This window comes from Hyperolius riggenbachi, chromosome 1, assembly GCF_040937935.1.
Source record: "Hyperolius riggenbachi isolate aHypRig1 chromosome 1, aHypRig1.pri, whole genome shotgun sequence".
NCBI lineage: Eukaryota > Metazoa > Chordata > Amphibia > Anura > Hyperoliidae > Hyperolius > Hyperolius riggenbachi.
Genome location: NC_090646.1, coordinates 257,240,990 through 257,268,341, shown reverse-complemented (window position 1 = coordinate 257,268,341; position 27,352 = coordinate 257,240,990). Strand labels below are relative to the sequence as shown.

Sequence of the window (27,352 nt, the reverse complement as noted above, 5' to 3'; positions counted from 1 at the left end):
TATGAAACTCAGCATTTCTTCTTTGCTAAAATATTCTTTACAGAATAAAACCTACTATAACAGAACAGCATTTAAATAAACACAAGACTTTCTTCTTCTGTGGGAAGCTTAGATCCCAATCAAAAGTTTAGGAAGTGATTACATTATCTTGTTTATGTTTCCTTATCATCCACTGTTAGGCTCAGTGCACACCAAAACCGCTAGCAGATCCACAAAACGCTAGCGGTTTTTGGAGCTGATTTCAGAGCGATTCTAGGTATGTTTAGAGACGTTTTCTAAACACACCTAGAGGTTCTGGGTGCGTTTTTGGGTAGCAGATTATACATATTGTTACAGTAAAAGCTGTTACTGAACAGCTTCTGTAACAAAAACGCCTGGCAAACCGCTCTGAAGTAGCGTTTTTCAGAGCGGTTTGCGTTTTTCCTATACTTTACATTGAGGACGAAACAATTCCGAAAACCGCAAACGCGCAGCAGGAGGCGCGTTTGCGGCTTGGCAAAAAACCTCAAACCGCCGGTGTGCACCATCCCATTGCAATACATTAGCCAAGCGGTTTTCCAGGCAGATGCGGCCGGCGGATCGCTCCAAAAACCGCTCGGTGTGCACTAGGCCTGAATAAACATTTCTGGCAGTGCTTCAGCTGGACACAAGCAGAAAGTTTACACAGAAGACAAATTCTCACTGGATACATTATAACATATAAATACAGCAGCCAGGGCTGTGGAGTCGGAGTTGAGGAGTTGGAGTCGGAGCAATTTTGGGTACCTGGAGTCAGTGGTTTCATAAACTGAGGAGTCAGAGTCGGATGATTTTTGTACCGACTCCACAGCCCTGACAGCAGCTATGCAATAAATTGCAATGGTAGCTTTTAGGGCAGATATACAGGTAGTCCTCGGGTTACGTATGCCCGCTTTACGAACGCCCCGCCGATACGAAGGGCCGGCCGATAGCTCCGCCCCGTCGATGACGTCACCGCGACGGGCATGCCGCTCAGGAGATTCTCTACTGCACTATGTCTCTCCCATACAAGTTAGCTAGCAACATGCGTGCATTAGCATATTAGCTAGCCATCGGAGCACCGGTTTCACTGTCTGCCCTCGGCGATCTCGACCCCGTAAGCGATTACAACCCCCCCCCCCCCCTCTTCTCGATCCTTTCCTCTACTAGTGTTGTTCCCTCCCTCTGCAGCCAGTGCTGAGCCTGATGCCATTCCATGCCCTCCCCACTCCCTTGGCAATCTCAACCCGTGGAGTGATTACCCCCCCTTCTCTGACTTCTCGATCCTCTCCTCTCCCTTCCTCTGCAGCCATACAGGACGGGAAGCTGGTGCTGAGTGCCTCTCGTCCGCGCAGATGCCATCATCAGATCCGATCCTCACTGTGTACAGTATCGGGGTGCCGCTTGATGACGTCATCAAGCGGCACCCCGATACTGTACACAGTGAGAATCGGATCTGATGATGGCATCTGCGTGGACGAGAGGCACTGTGAGTATCAGCACCAGCTGCCCGTCCCGTTTGGCTGCAGAGGGAGGGAGAGGAGAGGAGCCAGAAGGAGAGGATCGAGAATTCAGGGAAGGGGGGTAATCACTCCATGGGTGGAGATTTCCAAGGGAGTGGGGAGGGCATGGCATGGCATCAGGCTCAGCACTGGCTGCAGAGGAAGGGAACGACACTAGGAGAGGAGCAGTCACGGCGGAAGGATGCTAAGGATCTGTGTGGGAGGTGGTTTGCAATGGCAGAGGGTGACGCCAGGGCACGGGAGGTGTGTGGTATGTATCTGCTCACCTCCCCACACACACATGGTGTCTTTAGAGCAATGTAAGTGTACTTAAAAACATTTAAATCGGCGCCGTCTCGACTTAAGGACAGATTCAGGTTAAGAACGAGACTACAGTCCCTATCTCGTTCGTTAACCGATGACTACCTGCACTGTATTTTGGGAACTAGCAATTTGTAAACGGAGGATAATACTTGTGCACAAAATCAAATATAGCTGTATGGGCAATAAAAAGTAGGGAAAATGTTTTTATTGAATTGTATGTCAGAGTTTAATCTCGTTTTAACACTTTCCACTGGTTGCAACTAAGTAGTTTTTCTTATTTTCATTTTTTTTATTACTTAACAAAATCTAGTCTCTTTTAAAATTCTTTTAGATGTTTTCATTATAGAAGTCACAATTCATACTATTTGACTGCACTTTTGTGCTATGTGTTTGACCCAGGTGCATTCACTGGAGCCGCCAATGAAGACAGCTAATGATGATGTAGAGACACATAAATTATCCCCAAGAATCAAGGTGAGACAGAATATTTCATACCAGACTTAAAAGTGTTTTAAGAGTTCATACACCGGAGCCGACCCATGGGCAACCTTTTGGGCAATGGACCATCTCAATTGATTTTCCGATTAGTGATCAATCGAGCAGAAACATCACAACAAAGTACACACGTGTGCAGTTGGTCTTCTGCCTGATTCTTTTTTTCCAGGTTTGTTATTAAAGTACACACATCCAATTTTAACAGGACAATGATTGGCCAATTCACCACCTCTATGTAGTATGTGAGCATCATCCCTGATGACGCAAGATCGCGAAAGTGGTAGGGAAGGAGACAGGCGGCACCTTCTTACTGTCTTACTGGTTGTGGACCAGCATACTAGCGCAAAGTTTTTTCGGGGTTCCCAGTTCTTGGGCCCCGTATGTAAGTTTTACTGATTTTACTCTCTTTTTTATGGCTTATGCTATGTTTTAGCAATAAACGGTTTACACTTAGATCTGCCGTTTATGTGCATGTTTTATCCATATTGGATTCCTGGATGGTGTTGGAGGTCTGGATCCTGGCCGTTTCCTGCTTCCCTTTACCACTGAATGCGAGACATACAACCTTATAATGTGAAATTAAACTGGATGACCACTGTGGTGAAATACAGTTGATGGTGATATCAAGGACTCACCCTGCAATGATTTTTAATGATTTTTAGTATGTGAGCTTACCTACACAGTCTGTTCATGGTATTCAAAGACTGTTGGTCCTCATACTACATGCAGGTGGTAACATTTGGTCAGTGATAGGCCAATCCAAATTGTATATGTGTATATACCCTAAGAGTTCTGTAATATAATTTACACATTGACACAGCATGGAGTGCCCAGGACCAACTGAAATTTACCAGCACCTCCAAACACTCTGTAACCAATAAAACAGTAATTTATTGTTCTTTTTTTCCCAGTTAATCTGCACAAGTATCCACTGTTCAGGACAATCCAATCACTTTGATTAGAGCATTTGTTGTTGGGAAGTGAATATCAGGTTTCTGTATAGGAGGATCTATACTAATACGGTGAAGTCACAAACCAGTAATTTAGTTCCAAGATTTTATTTTTTTTTAACAGTTGAATTTTATTGGATTTTTACAAGTATTAACAGAGTAAAGTGTAGAAACAATCTTGGATTATACAGTAATTGTGCAAGTATTACATATCACAGCACGATGGTACAGGTTTCATGTAAAATTTACATATCACATCGTCCAATTCATCATAGGATAATACAGTATAAAACAGCGTCTCATTGCAATGTGGTAATTCTCATTACTTGCATATAACCATCTAGATGTTATTGCCAAGGTTGTCTCAGGAAGGAAGTAGAAAAGGAAGTGGGAACGAATCCCCACCAACAGAGAGGAAGAGAAGAAGGAAGGTAGAGTGTTGTCCACCCCCGGCCCGCGACCCCGCCGCACCCCTAATCCAAGATTGGGATAAAGTTTTCGTTTGTTGGATCAAGAATCCTGCTTTCCCAAATTCCCCAGATTTTCCCGAATTTCTTTGGACTCTTTCTGCTTAGATACGTGTTCCTGTATAGTGGTAGAGCATTGTTAATGGTTTTAGCCCACATGCCAACTGTAGGGATGGACTGTTTTTTCCAGAGTTTTAGAATTTCCTTTCTGGCGTAAAAACAGAGCAATTTAAGCAGTGTCTGTCTATGACTTGAGAGGTTAGTTTTACCCAATCTCCCGAGTAAGAACATCCCTATGTCTAGTGGGCATGAGGTCTGTAATAGTTTGTTAATGATAACAAGGACATTCTCCCAGAACGGGACGATCTTGGGACACGACCAAAAGATATGCGTGAAGCTACCCATATCCACCAGGCACCTCCAACAGAGATCTGAGTTAGAGTTGCACATCCTGTGTAATCTTTCAGGAGTCAGATAGACTCTGTGTAAGAATTTAGTTTGTATGAGTTGGTCGCTAGCCGCAATTACTGTGGTAGGAAATTCCATTAAAATCGAGTCCCAATCCGCCCCAGTCAGGGTAGGAACGTCCATTGACCATTTCTGGAAACTTTTATGTAATCTTGGGTGATTGTTATTAATCAACTCAGTATAGATAGCAGAGAGAGTTTTGGGGAGGTCTTTGGTTAAGAGCAGCTGTTCTAGTCTGTCAGTGTTTAGGTCTGGAGGTCTAGAGCCAAACTGTGATCTATGGGCGTGACGCAGTTGCAGATACCGAAACAGGTGCTTATTGGGAAGGTTATGTTGAAGTTTCAACTCCTGGAACGTGCTTAGGGACTTATCATGCTGAATATGAGAAATGTTTTTAATACCGTACCTTGCCCAAGCCACTGGGTCAGGGATGGTGGTGAAGTGTTTTAAATTTGGGTTTCCCCATAATGGCGTAAAAGGTGATATAGTGTTGGGTTTAATAATGTGAGATCTAGTTGTAACCCAAGCCTTCCAAGTTGTAGCCATGGCTGTGGTAGTTTGTGGGTTGGCCTTGGGGCCTCTGTACGGGAGGTTAGTAAGTTGCTCATAGGAGCCCAATACTGCCGCCTCAGCATTCACCGCTGGGTTTAAATCATTTTGAGAGAACCACCAACGTATTGTAACAAGCACCGACGCCCAGAAGTACTTTTGTAAATGTGGAAGTGCTAATCCTCCTCTAGCTTTAGGAAGCTGCAAAAGGTCTAGAGCAAGTCGGGGTTGTTTGCCTGCCCAGATAAAGGATAGAATTATTTTATCTATGCGTTTAAATAGTGACGTTGGAAGCCATACTGGACATTGTCTGAACACATACGTAAACTTGGGCAGGAAAACCATTTTAAACAAGTTTATTCTACCGATCAGATTGAGTGGAAGTCTATTCCAGGTGCTACATTTATTTTCAAGTTGCTGGATAATCGGATCCACATTAAGCATTCGGTATTTATTGATATCTTTCCTTATCTGAATACCCAGATATTTAAATTGGTCAACCACCACAAGAGGGCCACTTGCCGGAGGTGTCACAAGAGATATATCATCTAGAGGAAACAGTATGGATTTGTTCCAATTAATCCTAACTCCCGACATCTCACCAAATTCCTCAAAAAGATATAGAGCTGCATCAAGTGAGGTGTGGGGATCGTTAAGATACAGAAGGACATCGTCCGCGTAGAGGGATATTTTCTCATGTAACTTTCCCAGCAATAGACCCCCTACCGCAGAAGACTGCCGGATTCGGGCAGCGACTGGTTCCATTGCTATGGCAAATAGACTGGGTGACAGTGGGCACCCTTGTCTAGTGCCTCTCTTTAGACTAAAGAACTGCGATATTATATTGCCTGTGCGAATCTTAGCCCTAGGGGAGTTGTAAAGCATCTGAACCCAATTGATAAAATTATTTCCGAACCCAAGTCTACGCATGGTTGCCCATAAATATCTCCACTCTACAGTATCGAATGCCTTTTCGGCGTCTAACGAGGCTACCACTCGGTGCCCGGTGTTTATATGCACGGCGGCAATATTGGTCATTAACCTACGCAAGTTTATATCCGTGCCTTTGCCAGGCATAAATCCTGATTGGTCGTGGTGAATTATTTTGCAAATACATGAGTTTAATCTAGTGGCTAATATTTTGGCAAGGATTTTCGCGTCTGTATTTAAGAGGGAGATAGGCCGATATGAAGCACATCTTGTGGGATCCTTCCCTGGTTTGGGGATTACAATTATTAGGGCCTCTGACATAGTGGGAGGAAGAGAACCACTATCAAAGGATTTTTGGAAGGTGGCTTTCAGTTTGGGAGCTAGTAGTATCGAATATTGTTTGTAGTATTCGGCAGGGAACCCATCTAGGCCTGGGGTCTTACCTGTCTGCATATCCGCAACTGCGTCAATTATTTCAGTAATTGTTATTGGGGCATCTAGTGTTTCTCGGTCCTCTAGAGAGAGGGTTGGTAAGTTAGTGTCTGCTAGATATTGTGTAAGGTCAGCGTCACTCTTTTGAGATTTGCTTGTATACAACTTGGAGTAAAATTGAAAGAAGACCTCTAGTTCCAAGATTTAATATCGCACTTTATTATATTCAAAAATTATTTTTCTTCAAAAGGTAAACAGTTTTTTTGTAATCAACTGTAAAAATCTTCATAATACAAAAATAGAAGGTCAACATGTTAAACAGATCGTAGACACTGTGTGCTTTGTTTGATGAAACAGTACAATTCAGGTATTATAATTTAGGCAACGACACTAGTCCATTTCGGGTTATTGACCCTTCAACAGGCCTTTACAAAGCATAAAGAATATCTTAACAAAAATACATGCACAGTCTAGAAGACTATTTATATCTTTTCCAACCAGACAAAACCCGGCACCACACTGATGGCTGGCATAGAAGAAATCAGCTGCAAACACAGAAACCTGATGTTATCCTGAGCTTAGTGGTGTGCTCAAGTGTGGATTGTGATATATATACATTTTTGAGATTCCTCTTTGCTTGGTACTCATTCCCAATAAAATTGAAACACATGGAAGTGAATATCGGCATGTGTGTATCAAGACCTGAGCTTGAATACCCATAGTAAGATTTAGATGACTTTAGCCCTTATGCACTCAGGTGTTCTCACTTCTTGGCCTTGATTTCTCAGGAATTGCTCTTTACTTTTTCTGCCCCAGCAAGCAATAAAGTACTCCAAATAAGTTGCTCTACTGTAACTTAAAGTGATCCCGAGCCGAAGCTCTGCGAAGCCACACTATAGGAAGAGGAGGTTGTGTGGCACCGATATGATTAGCTGCAATGCCTTGTCGCTAATCTTCTGGGTGCCGTGCTTAGCAATGGAGGACATCACAGCACTAAGAGAAGACTTTATAGGATTCTGAGGCTTCCCTCTCTTTAGGTAAGCATATCATTTTGCCAAAACTTGGGTACACTTTAAAGCACACCTGAACTTGCCAAAGAAATTATATTTTTACTTACCTGGGGCTTCTTCCAGCCCCTGTAGTGTGCCAGGTCCCTGTGCGTCCTCTGGGACCCCTCCCTTGCACTATTGCCATCTCTAAAATATCTGCGACTAGAGCTCCAGTCCTTCCTACTGCACATGCACGGTCTCTTCTCCATGCAATCACAATCACGCGCCCACCTGCGTGAGCATTCTGTGCATGCGCAGTTCTAAAAAAATTGTTACTACAACTTTGTAGCCTTGTTTGTAAATACACAGTTTTATACATTGGTATCATACCAACCACTGCCTTAGTATATAGAAGACCTAAATGTTCCCTTTTTGTTTCAAATAAGGTTTCTGCAGCTTATTCCGTTTCTAGCCTTTGGTCATTTGATCTGATGAGCCCAACTGAAAAGCAGGCTTTGTAGATGGGGCTACGGTTCCATGATGCAGTTTAGACTGTAATGGGGATAGAGCACAGACACAAATGTCTGAGAAGGTTGCAACCTGTGTATGTGAAAACTGATACAGCATTAAGCGGCAGGTGATAAGTTCCAGGTAATTTAAAAATGACGAACTCTGAGTATAGAAAATATTAGTGTTTGGAGTTGGGCTTTAAAGAGAACCCGAGGTGGGTTTGAAGAATATTATCTGCATACAGAGGCTGGATCTCCCTATACAGCCTAGCCTCTGTTGCTATCCCAAACCCCCCTAAGGTCCCCCTGCACTCTGCAATCCCTCATAAATCACAGCCACGCTGCTGACAAACAGCTTGTCAGAGCTGGCTGTGTTTATCTCTATAGTGTCAGTCTGCTGCTCTCCCCGCCTCCTGCAGAACTCCAGTCCCCGCCTGCATCCCTTCCCTCCCTGCTGATTGGAGGGAAGGGACGGGGGCAGGGACCGGAGCTATGCAGGAGGCGGGGGAGCAGCTGAGACTGACACTACAGATGTAAACACAGCCGCACAGCAAGGCTGTGATTTATGAGGGATTGCAGAGTGCAAGGGGACCTTAGTGGGGTTTGGGATAGCAACAGAGGCTGGGCTGTATAGGCAGATCCAGCCTCTGTATGCAGATAACATTCTTTAAACACACCTCGGGTTCTCTTTAAATAATGAGGACGTTCAAATTCAGGTGGTCAGAAAATCCAGTTGTGGCCCTTTCTCATAGAGCTCCACCTCTGCTACTTCATTGCTAACAGCATTTAACTGACCTACACAGATATATGTATACTGTTATATTCTTATTCGGTTCTGATCATTACTTGTGGAATTTATTAAGAAATCGTTGTCTTGTTTGTGAAACTGAACCACCATTCTGGTCGTTTAACTGGCATTTGTAATCTACACAGCTGTTTTCCTATTGTTTGTGTTAATTTTTATTTGTCTCAGGTGAATTCACTGGAGCAGCCAAAGAAGACAAGTAGTTCTGAAGCACAGATACCTAAATTATCTCCAAGATTAAAGGTAGGTGAAAAAGAAAATCTTGTGGTGGACTTGTGATTAAGTGGTGCCTTCCACACATGCCCCTTAAAACCCATATTATTAGGCTTTGGGCACTTGGTTTTGGCAATCAGAAGCTTGATGTCTGCACTAAGCTGGTACTTGCATATTAGCCTATTGACCTAACAGCTGATTCATTGGAGCTGCTATTAGCAGTGAGCAGAAAACTTTATCAGACTAATTGCTTCTCTCCAATGTCTAATATTAACCTCCCCTCTCCAATACCTCACACTTAGCTCCCCTTTCCAATATCTCACACTAACCTCCCCTCTCCAATACCTCACACTTAGCTCCCCTTTCCAATATCTCACACTAACCTCCCCTCTCCAATACCTCACACTTAGCTCCCCTTTCCAATATCTCACACTAACCTCCCCTCTCCAATACCTCACACTAACCTCCTCTCTTAGATGTCTAACCTACCCTTTCCCATACCTCACACTAACCTCTCTCTCTCAGATGTCTAACACTAACCTCCCCTTTCCCATACCTCACACTAACCTCCTTTTTCTGCTGCTGAACAATTACCTCCCCTTTCTTCTGCCTAACACTAACCTCTTATGCCTAACACTAACCTCGCCTATGCCTAAAACTAACCTCTTGAAGCCACCAACGAATCAGCTGATAGGTCGGTGGGGTAATACGTAAGTACCACTTATCCTTACCTGTCCAGCTCCTTTCCTATTTCAGCAAAGCGTTTAATGTTTGATTTGCTGTTTCTGATGGGGTAGTCTTAAAGGACCATGAGCTGTGTCATAAAAAATAAACTGGACTTACCTGGGATGTCCTCTAGCCCAATGTAGCCCGCGAGGTCCCCGGCATCCTCCTGGCCCCCTCTGCACTCTCGGTGGTGGCTCCAGTAATGCGCCAACTTTGAAAGAAGTCGCGCGTGGTCGCCCCCGCTGCGTCATAACGCCGGACTTCATAAGAGTCCTGCACATGCGCGGTTTAGTCTGTAGAGAACCGCGGCCGGCATGATGACGCGGTGGGTAGCACTCTTGACTTCACCCAAAGTTGGCGCATAACCGGAGCCACTGGTGGGAGTGTGGAGGGGGCCAGGAGGATGCCGGGAACCTTGCAGGCTACAATGGGCTGGAGGAAGCCCAAGGTAAGTCCAGTTTTCTATTTTATGACACAGCTCAGGGTCCTTTTAAAGTGGACCTGAACGCTTGCAAAGGACAGAAGGAAAACAGAAATGTACCTTGTATGTACTTAGAAAGTTTAGCCTGTTTAATTCCCCTTCATTTGTTTCTAATCACAAGTTGTAATTTGATCTCTCCCCTGTGTCATATAACTGCCATGGCAGAGATGGCAGATAAGCTCATTTGACAGCACAGGATGTTAACAATACGTCTGCTTTCATGAATCAGTAGAAACAGTGCAGATTTATTTTAGGATTTGTATCAGCTGTAGCAAAGAAATGTTTTTTTGTTTAAAAATTATTATGCTTCTCTTTTTCTTATGATTAGATACGATAAATGCTGGACACTATTTTTTACCTTGATATGAGAACTGCTTAATTGTCAAGCTGTGATTATGTAACTTATTCTGAGAATTACGTTATAATGCTGTACTGGAAATGTGATATATCTTCATGTTGAGTGTATTCTTTTATTATGTTTAATAAAGGCTGTTTAAAAAAAAAAATGATTATGCTGTTCTGAGTTCAGGTCCAGCGTCATAAAGACCAAGATTAAAAAAAAAAAAGTGTGTGTGTATGTGTATATATATGTGTATATATATATATATATATATATATATATATATATATATATATATATATATATATATATATATATATATATATATATATATATATATATGTCACATGGGGAAGTGGGGAAGGCCACCCTCACAATACCACAAGAGAAGGGTTGAGTCCTGTGTGGGAAGCTCTTGTTGTATTGTGTGGACTGTTGAGAGAGGTTTGATGGAGCGTCCATACCAGTAGGACTCCCCTCTATCCAGATATACACCTGCGGCTGGCTGACACCTGGTTTATACTGAAGGCCTCCTTCCATAATACCTTTCATTTCTATTCAGGTATATTTGACTTTATATAAAGGAAGTATATGCAGTGGTTAAAAAAAAAAAAAAAACATTCTCAAGCAACTAGATTTTAAATGAGGTGGATCCAGTAAAATACCCACACGGAATGGCAAACTTTTTACAGCACTATTCAGTGTGTAAATAATATCTCAACCATATCAGTGCCTCATAAATGGGCTTGTATATAGTAGATGACAAACATCACTGTCCACTAACCATACAGTGGGAAGATCCATACTGTACTTCCAATAAGCGCTAGCAATAATCACACTAAAGATGCACCACCTGTGAGCCTCACCAGAATGCAAATCAGTGAGGAAAGATTTCAGTACAGTCCTGTCAATGTAAAATACATAAGAATGTAAAAAAAAAATTCATTAAAGGGAAGGTCCAAGAAAAATAAAAAAATGAGTTTCACTTACCTGGGGCTTCTACCAGCCCCATGCAGCCATCCTGTGCCCTCGTAGTCATTCACTGCTGCTCCAGTCCCCCGCTGGCAGCTTGCTGACCTCGGAGGTCGGCGGGCCGCATTGCGTACATTTTTACGCATTCCCGCTAGTGCAGGAACAATAACGCATACATTTTTACGCGTTACTTGTTCAATGCGTACATTTTTACGCATTGAACCAGTAATGCGTAAAAATGTATGTGTTAATGTTCCTGCACTAGCGGGAATGCGTAAAAATGTACGCAATGCGGCCCGCCGACCTCCGAGGTCAGCAAGCTGCCAGCGGGGGACTGGAGCAGCAGTGAGTGACTACGAGGGCACAGGATGGCTGCATGGGGCTGGTAGAAGCCCCAGGTAAGTGAAACTCATTTTTTTATTTTGCTTGGACCTTCCCTTTAAGAATTAGTTGCAAAATGATGACGCTAGTGTTCTGTATGTTGCACAGGCACTCCATGATGCACACTACGTTTGTGGAATTGCATGAAATCAGTTGTGTAATTTGAACATTTGAATAATCACTGATGAAGAAATGTAATATTTTAAAGCCACGTGAAGTGCTACTAATTTTAGTTATATATTTTTACCTCTTTTTCTTACAGGAGCATAATTCTGACAAACCCATTCATTCCATCAGAACATTTGAAATTGATATTCCATCAGTATCGCCACGATTAAAAGTAAGTTGAATGTATTCAATGAAAATTTGTTACCGATACAAATGGCTCTCTTGTGCAGTCAGTCGTATAAATAAGGTGTGGGGATTTCACTATCATATGACTTAAAGAGACACTGAAGGCGAAAAAAAAATTATGATATTATGATTTGTATGTGTAGTACAGCTAAGAAATAAAACATTAAGATCAGATACATCAGTCTAATTGTTTCCAGTACAGGAAGAGTTAAGAAACTCTAGTTGTTATCTCTATGCAAAAAAGCAATTAAGCTCTGCGACTTTCAAAGTCGTGGAGAGGGCTGTTATCTGACTTTTATTATCTCAAGTGCAGTAGCGTTCCTACCTAAGGGCGCAGGGGGGCGTGGCGCACCGGGTGCCAGACAGCCAGGGGGGTGTCACCACGACCCCCTACACCTGACTAAGGAGGGGAAGAGCAGCGCTAGGAGGAGGGGTGACAGCAGGGATAGCGGCGGGGAGGGGGGAAATATCCCCCCCCTCCCTCACCTGGGTCCCCCTCCTTCTGCCTCTCTTCTCCCCCCAAAAATGCGGGCAGCGGGCCGGGGGCAGTGGGCAGCTAGCAGGCTGGCGCGGAGAATACTCGCGTTACTTCCGCGTATCAGCCTGGAACGCTGCGTCGCCATCACGTGCCTCTTCTGCGCCTCCAATCATTGGAGGCGCAGTTGAGGCACGTGACGGCGACGCAGCGTTCCAGGCTGATACGCGGAAGTAACGTGAGTATTCTCCGCGCCAGCCTGCTCGCTGCCCACTGCCCCTGGCCCGCTGCCCGCATTTTTTGGGGGAGAAGAGAGGCAGAAGGAGGGGACCCAGGTGAGGGAGGGGGGGATATTTTCCCCCTTCCCGCCGCTATCCCTGCTGTCACCCCTCCTTCTAGCTACACGGGGGGGGGGGAGCACTATACTACCTAAACTGAGGGCCACTATACTACCTAAACTGGGGGCCACTATTCTACCTAAACTGGGGGCCACTATACTAGCTATACTGGGGGCCACTATACTGGGGGCAGCTAAACGGGGGGCCACTATACTAGCTACACTGGGGGGCATCTATGGGGGCCACTATATTACCTATACTGGGGGGGGGCACCATACCAGCTACAATGGAGGCAACTATACTATCTAAACTGTGGGCCACTATACTAGCTATACTGGGGCAACTATGGGGGCCACTATACTAGCTATACTGGAGGGCAGCTGTACGGGGGCCACTATACTAGCTACACTGGGGGCAGCAACACTACCTACATTGGGGACAGCAGCTATGCTGCCTATCCTGGGGGCAACTATACTAGCTATATTGGGGCAACTATACTACCTTCACTGGGGGCAACTAGCTACCTATACTGGGGGCAACTGCTAGCTACCTATGCCGTATCAGTTCACCGCAGCGGCAGAGCAGGGCTGTAGTAAAATGTCCGAAGCCCTGCTCTGGAGACTTTGGGAGTTGCTGGCTGCAGAGGATCGTGGGAGCTGCGCACTGGACGGAGGCCGGAACAGGAGCTCTGCTGCAGGTGAGTAAATGTTTTTTGTTTTTTTTTAATTTATATTAGCAGCCAGGCGTTTATGTTCTGGCCAGGTCTGCTACACGATTGAAGAGTTTTCTGGACAGGTCTGCCACACGATTGCATGTATTTTCTGGTCAAATCTGCTACATGATTGCATGTATTTTCTGGGCAAATCTGCTACATGATTGCATGTATTTTCTGGGCAAATCTGCAGACATGATTGCATGTATTTTCTGGGCAAATCTGCCGACATGATTGCATGTATTTTCTGGGCAAATCTGCAGACATGATTGCATGTATTTTCTGGGCAAATCTGCCGACATGATTGCATGTATTTTCTGGGCAAATCTGCCGACATGATTGCATGTATTTTCTGGGCAAATCTGCAGACATGATTGCATGTATTTTCTGGGCAAATCTGCTGACATGATTGAACGTATTCTCTGGGCAAATCTGCAGACATGATTGCATGTATTTTCTGGGCAAATCTGCAGACATGATTGAATGTATTCTCTGGGCAAATCTGCCGACATGATTGAACGTATTCTCTGGGCAAATCTGCACACATTACGTGTATTTTCTTGTGAAAACCTGCACAATTATGTGAATTTTCTGGGGAAAGGGTCACCAAAACTTGGGTCCACTGTCTTTGCGTTGCACTTTTAAAGGGAACCGAGGTGAGAATAATATTGAGGCTGCCATATTTATCTCCTTTTAAGCAATACCAGTTGCCTGGCTGCCGTGCTGGTCCTCTGCCTCTAATTCTTTCAACCACAGACCCTGAACAAGCATGCTTGTTTCTGGTGTGATTCAGTTCACTACTGCAGCCAAATAGATCAGCAGGGCAACTAGTATTGTTTAAAAAGAAATAAATATGGCAGCCTCCATATCACACTCACCCGGGTTCACGTCAAATTACAGTTAGCTCCGCCCTCATCCGGTCATGGCCACGCCCATTTTTGCCGCATGTTATAGCGCCACCCATTTTTTGCCCCTTTACTTTTTGGGGGGGGGGGGGGGGGGGGTGTCTTATAATACCCAGCACCGGGTGTCAAATGCCCTAGGTACGCCACTGCTCAAGTGTTATTGAACTGTTTACTTTTTCTCTGCCAGAGGAGAGGTCATTAGTTCACAGACTGCTCTGAAAGAATCATTTTGAATGCTGAGTGTTGTGTAATCTGCACATATTAGAGAATGATGCAATGTTAGAAAAAAACACTATATACCTGAAAATAAAAATATGAGAATATTTTCTTTGCTGCTAAACTTCTAGTAATTATTCATAGTACACAACCAATTCATTATATCATATATTTTTTTTTCGCTTCAGTGTCTCTTTAATACTGTGAGTGACATACTAAATGACATTTGAGACCATCAAAGTTAAGGCCTGCATTACCAGTAGCTGCATGTAGTGGTTTATTTTGGCGCACTGGTGCCTGTTGTTTCACAGTGCCCTCATTGACTGCAATGTAAATTAGCATTTATAGGGCGCTTCATTTAGGAACTGGTGATAGCCAAAGTGACATTTACTGTGGGCCCTCGGCTATGACATAACTGAATGCATGGATTGGCCTGGACGGCAAACAGATCAGTATAGATTGTAGATAGCGGCAAAAGAGGCACAAGGATTGGTGATGAGTTTTGATACACTGTAGCCATATTCACATAACAGCAGTGAGTACATTTATTATTGTTGCTATAGTGAGGAACAAAAACATTAAGTGCAAAAACATCAATACTCCACTGTCTGCTATACAAATTCACTTTATTCAAAATCGCTAGTACAAATCCCCCCAAAAACCCATTTAAAAGAGCAGATCTGCAGTTTCTGTTCTAAGCTGACTAACAGCCGGCTGTGTCACTCATTCAGGACTCACATCACCACCGCATGCACACAATAGGGTAGACCTATCACTCCCGGGAGTAGCACCCACAGTCTGCTATTATTGGACAGTTCACATTAGTGTTCCAGAGCTACAGAATCCCTTATGTGGCAGCAGTATGCTGTGTTGTCAATACTTGGGAGCCATATTCACCCTGCTGGCAGGTTTAATTAGGGCTTGTTAGTAAGCGCTTGTGGTTGTTATCAGCGTTAGTTCATGCAAAGCAACGTATTAGAGTTTGCCAACGAGGGCTCTCACCACCTCCTCTTATGCAAGGCTCCCGCAATTGGTCTGGTTCACAGTCCTTGTGTTATACATGCCGCTCATGCTGAGCTCCATCCACTCCGCGCTACCCTGGCCACGCAAGCCTGCTGCTCGGGGTCTCCGCTCCCAGCGTGTAACAATCACGGCTGTCGGGGAACTGGAAGTGACGTCACCGCTCTGCTCCGCTCATCACTAGTATCGGCCGCCCACCGGCCTTCGTCAGATGAAGGCCGGTGGGCGGCCGATACTAGTGATGAGCGGAGCAGAGCGGTGACGTCACTTCCAGTTCCCCGACAGCCGTGATTGTTACACGCTGGGAGCGGAGACCCCGAGCAGCAGGCTTGCGTGGCCAGGGTAGCGCGGAGTGGATGGAGCTCAGCATGAGCGGCATGTATAACACAAGGACTGTGAACCAGACCAATTGCGGGAGCCTTGCATAAGAGGAGGTGGTGAGAGCCCTCGTTGGCAAACTCTAATACGTTGCTTTGCATGAACTAACGCTGATAAGAACCACAAGCGCTTACTAACAAGCCCTAATTAAACCTGCCAGCAGGGTGAATATGGCTCCCAAGTATTGACAACACAGCATACTGCTGCCACATAAGGGATTCTGTAGCTCTGGAGCACTAATGTGAACTGTCCAATAATAGCAGACTGTGGGTGCTACTCCCGGGAGTGATAGGTCTACCCTATTGTGTGCATGCGGTGGTGATGTGAGTCCTGAATGAGTGACACAGCCGGCTGTTAGTCAGCTTAGAACAGAAACTGCAGATCTGCTCTTTTAAATGGGTTTTTGGGGGGGATTTGTACTAGCGATTTTGAATAAAGTGAATTTGTATAGCAGACAGTGGAGTATTGATGTTTTTGCACTTTTGGATTATATATTCTCCACTGGCTCCCCGTAAAGGGTATACAAGGTACATAGTTTTGGCGCAGGACATTGTTGGAATAGAACAAAAACATTAAAAAACGAATGAAAAATTGATCGAAATTCAGATCGGACATGTTGGAAATATCCGATCTGGCAGGTAAATCTGCCAGAAAATTGTATGGTGTGTACCTAGCATAACAGCTTTAAAGCTACTAACCCAGAAAAAAATGTGTAGCAGAACATCACTGAAATGGTTAAAGACAGCATTTTGTCCTGCTATGCAAAGGCTATTCAGCTTGAAATCTGCATCCAGACTGGAAATAACAGTATCTTTGTTTACATTCCAATGTAACAACTGAAAACAAACTTTCTGTGAAGCTCTCTCTGCTTCAAGCACACAGTTCAGAACAGCTCACTAGAAGATTTTAATATATAATAAAAAGCAGCTGGAATAAAATGCAAAGGCAGCTTTCAGGGCAAGATAAAGTACACTTTGGAAACTTGGAATTTGTAGACAGACAATATTACTTGAGCAGAAAAGCAAATATGATAACTATGAGTAATACAAAGTAGGAAAACACATTTTTATTGAATGTTATGTCAGAGTTTCAGACTACTTTAATGTTGGGAGTGGAGATGGGAAGGATAGTGTTAAGGTGGCCACACACCATACAATGTTTAAAATAAACAATTTGCACCACCATCAGAGCGTGCTGGAAATGACTGTCTCCGCTTGGTTTTCCAGGTCTGCTCTCGAGTGCTTTTTGGTTGGTCACTCTCATTAGTTTTTCAGGAACACTAAAAAACTATAATCTCTTGTGGCGGAATAAAACTAAGAATAATGAACACTGGTGGAGCACTTATGTGCAATTACTATAAAACTAATATACTAACGAGAGGCAGTTGCCTCTCTTGAAGAAATAGCCAATATAATTGGAAAAAGGTATTTATTCGACCAAGCACTTAAAGTGTACCTCAGACGTAAAAGTTGCAGCATTTATACTTACTTGGGGCTTCCTGTAGCCCCATGTACTTCTTTGCCTCCCTCGCCGTCCTCTCAGGTGGCTCTGTTCTTCCACAATCTCGCCGGTAATCTTTTCATTAGCTGTCAGCCATGCTGCTGTGTGGGGGTGCTCGGCCGGGCTGCACATGTGCACTGCAGAACAACTGATGAGATTACCGGGCGAGATTGTGGAAGAAATTAGCTGTCCGTCGAGGGAGGTAACGGAGTACACTGAGGTGGAGGAAGCCCCAGGTGAGTATTAATGCTGCTATCTGTGTCTTCTCAGGTTTCCTTTAAGAATGTGTTAAGATGGTGTGTGTATAAGCCTTTACTGGCCCATGAAGAAGTGGAACTTAAAATAAAACCCTTTTCCCATCAGTGCTGTGACCAAGCCAAATAGCAAGATGATCTGTGGGGATTATATTATATTGTGTATGGGCAGAGCATATACCAGTCACAAACTCAAGACTGTGCCTACCTTAATCAGTTACTGAAACAGAAAAAATTAGAAGGGCTCTGAAGTATTACTGCAGCCATAAGGAATAGGACTGCATGCAGTGGCGTAGCAATAGGGAGTGCAGAGGTTGCGACTGCACCTGGGGGCCTTGGGCTAGAGGGGGCCCTGAAGGGCCCTCCCTCAAACACCGTATTAGCTCTCTGTTGGTCCTGTGCTAGTAGTAATCACTTCTATAGATGCTTTAAATAGTAGTAATCATTAACAAACTGTTCCCTATCCCCTTCTTGCACCTTTGACACTGTGGTGGTTCTTGGCAGGTTTTTGTGCTCCGTATCAATTGTTATGTATAGAGTGCTTGGGTGGCCCAATGTAAAACTTGCACCGGGGCCCATAGCTCCGTAGCTACGCCACTGACTGCATGTCACTTCTTTGGTTAATGTTATACTGTATGTTTGTCACAGGTGCAGTCACAAGAGCAATCAATGAAGACGAGTAATGCCAATGAACGTACACACAAATTATCCCCAAGGTTAAAGGTAAGAAATAAAGTAAATTCTGTACAAGACAAGTAACTGTTAAACTATTTCTTCTTCGCCTCCAATAAGCAATTTCTTATATTATCAAACTCAGAACACTTTGTGTAGTTCTGCTTTTTATGATTGTTATGCATTTAAAGCAGATGCATTCACTGGAGCAGCCAATGAAGAGTAATGCTGATGCAGAGATGCCTAAATTATCCCCAAGGTTAAAGGTAAGAGAAAAAGTAAATTCTGTACAAGACAAGTAACTGTTAAACTATTTCTTCTTCATCCCCAATAAACAATTTCTTAATTTTTTAGCTCAGAACACGTTGTGTAGTTCTGCTTTTAATGGTTAATATTATGTATTTAAAACAGATGCATTCACTGGAGCAGCCAATGAAGAGTAATGCTGATGCAGAGATGCCTAAATTATCCCCAAGGTTAAAAGTAAGTGAAAAAGGAAAATGTCGATCTTCGTATATAAAAATGCTTTACAGTTTACATACTTCTAAGCCTCACTGCTTGTATTGTTAAAGCATTCTTGAAGATATTTCTCATTATAAAAATATATATTTGCCACAATAGAAGGAAGCTTCCCTTATCTTCCTTGAGGGCTGTGTCCCTCTAAACATATTTGACAAGCAGTCAAATATGATCTTGTGACCACACTCCTTGTTCATGTATGAAGACATCTTTACTGGGTATGTGTGATTATCGGTCTGCACCTGCCCAGTAGAACAAAGCTGCTCCTGCACGGCTTTGTTCTACTGGGCATGCACAAGACTGTACTCCCAGATGCGCTCCTACACAGATGGGAGCATGACCACAAAGAGGAGGAGGATCCTGCACAGCAGTGCTGGGGTTGAAGAAGGTCTGGGAAGCCTCCGGTTCATCCAGAGGCTTGCCACTATTTAGGTAAGGCTGGGCGATGAATGCAGAACACTAATTGCAATTGCTCAGCGTTGATGCAAGTGTTGTGTACAGTGATTTTACAGCAATTTCTGGCTATTTTTTTAAGCAATTTTTTTGTGCTTGTGTTTGCAGAGTGTTTGGGTTTTACAATTTTTTTTTCCTTAATTTTTTTTCTTGGGTGGTTACGGTAAAGCTGCAAAATCACTTTTGCGCAGCGATTGAAAGGTGAATTTGCTTTGTTAATTTATTTTTATTGTATGTGGAGTATAATCACTGCAAAAAAAGGCTGCATGACCCGCAATTTCAATTTCCCTAATCGCAATGGCACCTGCATTGACTTTCATTAGCCTAGCGCTTTTGGAAATGCTGGCAATCTCCAGTGATTCCAAAGAGCGGCTAAAAGCGATAGCCCTTAGTATCTAACGTTTACATTTTCCTTTCGCACTTGTCTGCTTTTAAAGAAAACCTGAGACGCAGAGGGGGGCAAAATGTATACATGGGGCTTCCTACAGCCCTCTCTAGGCTTATCGCTCCTTTGCTGTCCTGCTCCACCTCCTGGTTCTTCTGAAATTGGCCTCCGGTCCTGGCGTACTGTGCATGCGCGTCTCGGCTGCGTGTAAGCCCGTCCTACTCCCGTGGGCGTGGAAGCGCAACGGGAGAGCATGCATTGCCGGACTGCGCCTGCGCCAACTGGAGCACTTTTCAGAGTCAGATGCAGGAGATGGAGGAGGACGATGACTGAGTCTGGAGGAAGCCCAAGGTAAGTGTACATTTTACCCTCTCTTCGTTCCAGGTACACTTTAAAGAGGAACTTTAACCACTTCAGCCCACAGGGTTGTTCATTTTTTGCATCTGAGCAACTTTCACCTCCCATTTATTTGCCAATAACTTTGTCACTACTTATCACAATTAATTGATCTATATCTTGTTTTTTCTGACACCAATTAGGCTTTCTTTGGGTGGTACATTTTGCTAAGAATTATTTTATTCTAAATCAATTTTAACAGGAATGTTAAGAAAGAAATGGAAAAAATCACTATTTCTCAGTTTTCTGCCATTATAGTTTGAAATTAATACATGCTACCGTGCTACTCATGTATTTTATTTGCCCATTTGTCCCGCTTATTACACCATTTAAATGATGTCCCTATCACTATGTATGGAGCCAATATTTTATTTGGAAATAAAGGTGCATTTTTTCAATTTGCGTTCATCACTATTTACAAGCCAATAATTTAAAAAATTATCTTAATATACTCCTTTGACATGCATATTTAAAAAGTTCAGACCCTTAGGTAACTATGTTGTTTTTTTTTTTAGTAAAAAATGTGTTTGGGTAATTTTTGGTGTGGGAGGTAAACAGCTAATTTTAAATGTAATATAATGTATTTATTTAATAAAAAATGGATGTGAATGTAGTTTTACTATTTGGCCACAAGATGGCCACAGTCAAAAAGTCCTGGGAGCGATCGATCTCGCTTCCAGGAACGAGAATGAAGACGGAAAACTTTTTTTTTTTACTTAGTAAAACCGCAGCCTCTGATAAGAGGCTGTCGGTTTTTCTGCGGGGGACTTTGATCAATGAATGGGAGCTATAATCCCATTCATTGATCGATGGGCTAACGGTCGGCAGCGGGAGCACATGCAGCCTATTTGGACGAGAATTGTTTGTCCAGATAGGCTTAAGTGGTTAAAGTGACACTGAAGTGAAAAAAACACCTTATGATGTACTGAGAATTAATAGAACATTAGTATTTTAATTTTTTGTGTGTATATATGTATATATATATATATATATATATATATATATATATATATTATAATCCTTGCATAATCCTGTCATATTTGCAATTACAAGCCACGCTCTGTATTTTACACTATAACACAAGCAGAGCTAATGACCCTTTCAACTTCCCTGCAGTAAAAATCTTATCTAAATCTGTCTCTGTCTGTTTTTTATGTATAAATGCTCCAGAAAACAGTGACCCAAGTTGGCAGAGCTCAGAGAGGCTCTTTTGCATAGATAACTGAAGTTTCTTAACTCTTCCTGTACTGTAAAACAATATGAGACTCTTTTCTTTCCTGCTAATGTTCAATTTCTTAGCTGTATCAGGCCTCTTGCACACTACATGCAATTCTGATTTTTTTTATCTGATCTGATTTTTTATTCCGATTAAAAAAAACGTACTGCATGCTGCTGCGTTTTTTAATCTGAATCAAAAATAGGAGGTATAAGAAAATCTGAATCGCATGTAGTTTGCAAGAGGCTTGATACAGCTAAGAAATGGAACATTAGCAGCAAAGAAAAGCGTCTCATATTGTTAGTGTGCAAGAGGCCTTACACGTACAAATCATTATCTCAGAAGTTTATTTTCACTTCAGATTCCCTTGAACCAAGGCTTGAGCTTCATTCCGATCAGTAGCTGTAGTAACCTTTCCCATGAGAAATCTTTCCCTTTTCTCAAATAGATCATCAGTGGGGTCTGTGTGGCTGATATTGTGGTAAAACCCCTCCCACAGTGTGATGATCCTGACAGTTTGCTGTATTGGAACCACAATGTGGAAAGTACTTTGCGCAACTGCCATGCAAGCAATATTTCCCCCGGTGCAAAGAACTTTCAGTAACGAACATTCCGCAGAGATCAAGTAGCTGGACTAAAGATGCCACCTGGGGATCAATGTCAGAATGTAAATCAGGGAGGGGAAAGATTTTACAATGGGCAAACACTGACTAAATCATTTAAAAATTAATATTGTAAAATATTAGCAATTGTATTCATTGTTCTATTCACTATAGTTCCTCTTTAGGACCCTAGTTCTCCCTCATATTGTTCGTAAATAAAAAAAAAAAATAACCGAGAATCCACCATGAGATGATTTATTAGTCCAAAACATGTCAGATTTTTCTGCATGTTACTTTAAAAAAAATGTATATTTTGTATGTAACTATTTTCAATTTTATAAGTTTTCATGATGGTTGTTAATTGTGCCAATGACGTCACTACTGATTTCGCCGTATCCCATGAAGACCTGATGAAGGGGTTGATACGCAGTAACACATAGTGACATCATTGGCTCACAGAAGTCCGATGGGGGTCGCAAGGCTCGCGTTCCACCACCATCAGACGAAACGTCCACCGCTGCAGGCCACAGCAGGAGGGAGGCAACCACTCAGGGACAAGCTTAGGGCTAATGCCCAACTACAGGCTTTCAACTTTCTGCAACTTTGTAACTGCATTTTAACTCTGCGCGAATTTTATGTTTAAACAGTATTTCACTACGAAGCGCTTCTCCTCCTCCTCCTCCTCTGCTCTTCTTCTACCGCATATTTTTACCCAGCAGAAACATATGATCCACTGCAAATGGTAATTGGGTATCATAACTTGAATGCACTTTTCTGTTTTTAATAGGATGAGCTCTCTACTGCTGTTTTAAAATCAAGTAGTACTGAAGTTGGTTTAAGTCCATCGCCAAGAAAGGTAAATCCTAGTAGTATGCATTAAGTGAATCAGGTGGTAAGCATGTTTTCCAAGCAGCCTAACCACCATAGTCTTGCAGTCTTTGTTCTTCCTGAGACCCCAGTTCATCACTGTATTTGGATAAAACCAGACTGCTGTCTCACCCATTGCCCCCTAGATTTCCATAGTAGGAATGTCCGTAACCCCATTTGGGAGTGGTGATGAACACCAAATTCTCCTAACATAGGGTAATTGGAATCACCCAGAAGGCAGCCATTGGTAATAGAGAATCAAAGGTTCTAGTACCTTATCCATCTAACCTGCATCTGTGTTAATTTTTCAGGAATTCAATAGCGCCAACGTTTTCCTCCAGGGTAAGGTTAATTACATATTTTCCCTGATCACTCCATGACTTACAGGCTGCACAGGCATGGTGGTATGGCTGGTAATTAATGCAATCTAATACAAATTATGATATATTATTATTATTATTATTATTATTTATAAAGCACCAACATATTACACAGTACTGAACAATAGATGGAGAGACAGACAACAAGGTGCAAGATGCTAAATCATGCAACAGAGTTTAAGTCTTGGAGACCACAATTCAAGTAGGTCCACAGGAAGGATCCCTGGTGAAGGGGGGGTGCATGATCCAGTTGGGTACACTTGAAGGGGGGGGGGGGGGGCAGAGGCTTACAATCTAAAGGGAGAAGGTAGGGACACAGCAGGTACAGATTGCATAATAGCAGCTCAGCAGAGCGAGTTTTGGTATTGATGGGGGAGGCAATCTTGAAGAGGTGTGTTTTGAGGGCTTGTCTGAAGGGATTGAAGGAGGCGAGTCTGGTGGGTGGTAAAAGGGGGTTCCAGAGAGTGGGGGCTCTTGAGAAGTTCTACAGTCTCGCATGGTAGTGTGAGATGCGCAGGGAGGTCAGACGTAGGTTGTTCTTAGAGATGTTGGCGAACAGCTCACCAGCGAATCTCTATGGGCAGTTTGGCCGCGTACTTCTTCCCGTTCGCAATGTTCCGGAGTAGAGCGTATGTCTGTGTCTGCATGTGTCCTTTAGTACGCATGCCATGGCCAGGCGGTGCGCGTCCCTGATTGCAATGACGCGCACCACCGGGCCAGGGCATGTGTACTAAAGGACGCGTGCAGACACAGGCAAGCGTACTACTCCAGGACATTGCGACCCAGAAGTAGTACAAGGCCCACTATTTGCGGTGAGCAGCTCGCGAGCTGTTCGCCTACATCTCTAGTTGTTTACTCAAAGGTACTCAATGCATAAAGCCAGCTGTTTTGTAGCAGGGCCAGAAATAAATCATTCCTTTGCTAATTATAAAATGTAATTGTTTTTTAATAAATATTTTCTCTATTTTACTGGAATACATGTCTAAATAAATATTACCACTAAATTAAGCTCAGTGATGTTCAGTTTGTTAATAACTGAATATGTACATGTTTTTTGGGGGATCAGATTTTCAATATTGCACATATTCAATATTATTCATGTGTGTTTTTGGTGATTTTAAGTCATGTGCTGTTAAAATGTGGCCATTATGTGCACTACAAAGTCTCTGTAAACAACATAGGATTTGTAGGCCAAGCAGGAATTTCCTCTCTTTTTATCTGATACTCTGGTGGTCATGTTGTACGTTGTGCATTTTAACCTCTTTTCGTGCAATCTTCACTGTTGGCTTTACATTCCAGTGTGTTGATGCCATGGTCTGCTGTTCAAAAGGACTTACTGACAACAATCATAGCATCTGAGTGCATTTTGAGACCAGCTGCCTCTGTACATGTCAGCATGTATAATTGCTATGTTTGCCAAAGAGATGAAATGTATTTGTGAACACAGCCGTAAGGAATTTGTAGTTACTAACATTTTTTTCAAATATAATTTAATTTATTAAATAGTATTATGGCCAGTGTGTCCCATGTTATGTTATTTCAAGTTTATCTGCGATACAGCTCGGGGGGCAGGGGGAGCAACCATTGCACTTTATTTTTAAGTCAGCATCTCAATTAATATGACAACCAGTCCATGCCAGTGTGCGTTTAATCCCTACACAAGCACACCCCATTCTGCTTTATGAGGTACTGATTAGGTGATCAGCTGAATAAAATTGTATAATCACAAAACCAGCAAGGAAAGTTGAGCTCTATGATTTTTTTTTTTTTTTTAGTCAGCTACGACTAAGGAGTGAGTGTTAAAGAGAAACTCCGACCAAGAATTGAACTTTATCCCAATCAGTAGCTGATACCCCCTTTTACATGAGAAATCTATTCCTTTTCACAAACAGACCATCAGGGGGCTCTGTATGACTGATATTGTGGTGAAACCCCTCCCACAAAGAAATTCTGAGTATATACTCCTGTCAGTTTCTGGTCTGTGAACCTTGTTGCATTGTGGGAAATAGCGGTTTACAGCTGTTTCCAACTGCCAAAAAAGCATGCAGCAGCTACTTCACCTGCCAACAGTAAAAATGTCACCATGTTATAAATGTCAGAATATAAATCAGGGATTTGATAGATTTTACAATGGGCAAAAACTGACTAAATCATTTATACATAATTATTGTAAAAATGAAGCACTTTTTTTTTATTACATTATTTTCACTGGCGTTCCTCTTTAAGCTCCGATACGCGTGAGCTGATTTGCCTTGTCCAGTATGTTCATCTTTAAATAAAAATCAGACTTTTAACAGACTGGATTGAGCGGATCTTTCTTCATCTGTTCGGTTTTACGTGGCCTGGCTGCCTATGGTCCTGCTCCTAGTCAGTATGGTGGTGTGGTAATGTTTAGCCATTTCCGCATTCACGTGCACCCTGCCGTTCACACCGGTCCAGCGATGCTGCAGCCCACTTGATCTGCTTTCATGCTGACAGCAGGGATTCATATTTATTTCATTGGCTCTTGACCTCTTGATCACTGTGAGCTAATCACAGTAATCGCTCTTTATTTTGCAGGAAAAAAAAATCTCTGGTCCTTGCCAGAGACAGCAGGTACGGAAGTGGTTAAGAGTAAGCAGGATTTATTTCTCTAATTATTCAAGTTGTGCAAACACTGCACCCTTCTTTTATTTTGATGTTTTGTCATATCCTTTTAAAATAATGCTTTGAATAACAATATTTTTATTTAGAAATTACAAGCATTGTCAGCAGTTCCTAAAAACTAAGGCATAGCTTTTCAGATTGATACTTGGACCTATAAAGATAAAACATGAGAGACTGACTGTTTTTGCAGTGGCCAAATTCTTTTCTATATGTAATCCTTGGTATTTACTAAAATTAGGCATAAATTGGACTACCGGTACATATCAAAGACAGAAGTTTAGAAATAAAAAATGATAGGAAAACCAAAGATGTGTGTCAGAGGTAAAAATAAATCCACATTTTGCTGTGTGCTTTATTTCTATAAATTGTCAATGAGAGAATAATCATTAGATGCAAATTTTGTTAACTTGTATTAACTCTTGTAAGGTTTTGCTGGAAGGACATGGAGGAAAGTTCCAGTTTTTGTTCTTACCTGGGAATTTTTTAAACTTTTGTCTCAGAAGCAGCACAGATATTACCCCCACTCTGTTCCCTCCAATAAATTTACTACTTTGCTATTTTTTAATTTTGCTATTTGTGCTCAGAGCGTTCCCGGACATGGGGTTGCGCATAGCGGCCATGCATGCATGAGAATCCTGACTCAGCCAGGCTATCGGGCTGTCCAGCGTGGGACAGGAGCCACTCAGGGAGGCGGTGAGGGACCGAGCAGCCTCAAAGGGGCTTAAAGAGAATCTGTATTGTTAAAATCACACAAAAGTAAACATACCAGTGCGTTAGGGGACATCTCCTATTACCCTCTGTCACAATTTCGTCGCTCCCCGCCGCATTAAAAGTGGTTAAAAACAGTTTTAAAAAGTTTGTTTATAAACAAACAAAATGGCCACCAAAACAGGAAGTAGGTTAATGTACAGTATGTCCACACATAGAAAATACATCCATACACAATCAGGCTGTATACAGCCTTCCTTTTGAATCTCAAGAGATCATTTGTGTGTTTCTTTCCCCCTGCATCTCTCATGCACTGAAGTTTCAGGCTGCTCTTTTCTTCCTGCAAACAGCTTTGCCCTTGTCTGTAATTCCTCACTATGTGAAAGCCCAGCCAGCTCAGAGGACGATTTATCCAGCTTGTAAAAGATAAGAGAGAAGAGAGAAGCTTCTCTAATCCTAAATAACACACAGGCAGTGTGCATAGAGGGGCCTGGAAGGGGGAGTTCATAGCAGAACCACAACACTGAAGAACTTGGCAGCTTTCCAGATACAGGCTGACAAGTCTGACAAGAGAGAGATAAGTTGATTTATTACAGAGACTGTGATAGTACAAAGTGCTGCAGTAAGCCAGAACAGATTAGAATAGCTTTTGGAACTTTTAGGATGATAAAAAACAGGATGCAATTTTTGTTACGGAGTATCTTTAAGGAAGTCTCACATAAGTATGGAACCTGAGACTTATTTCGTCTCAGGCTCCCTTTAAGTCATCATCCTATTTTTTGTGGGCATGTCTTTCATTCTGCCTGATTGTAAATAGGTGGAACCA

The 27,352-nt window shown here is 42.7% G+C and overlaps 1 protein-coding gene across 9 annotated transcripts in view; it reads left to right on the top strand.

The window, feature by feature from the left end:
- Positions 1–27,352, top strand: part of FAM13A (family with sequence similarity 13 member A) — a 397,958-nt gene that overhangs the window by 130,038 nt on the left and 240,568 nt on the right. For 7 of the 9 annotated variants that reach the window (XM_068233233.1, XM_068233255.1, XM_068233252.1 and 4 more), the window contains 7 exons: positions 2,223–2,297; positions 8,586–8,660; positions 11,793–11,870; positions 18,331–18,405; positions 18,546–18,620; positions 18,766–18,837; positions 22,713–22,781. In XM_068233233.1, the coding sequence (XP_068089334.1) occupies positions 2,223–2,297; positions 8,586–8,660; positions 11,793–11,870; positions 18,331–18,405; positions 18,546–18,620; positions 18,766–18,837; positions 22,713–22,781 (519 nt within the window). The remainder of the gene's footprint in view (positions 1–2,222; positions 2,298–8,585; positions 8,661–11,792; positions 11,871–18,330; positions 18,406–18,545; positions 18,621–18,765; positions 18,838–22,712; positions 22,782–27,352) is intronic. The other 2 variants (XM_068233222.1, XM_068233239.1) reach the window with 2 other exon arrangements.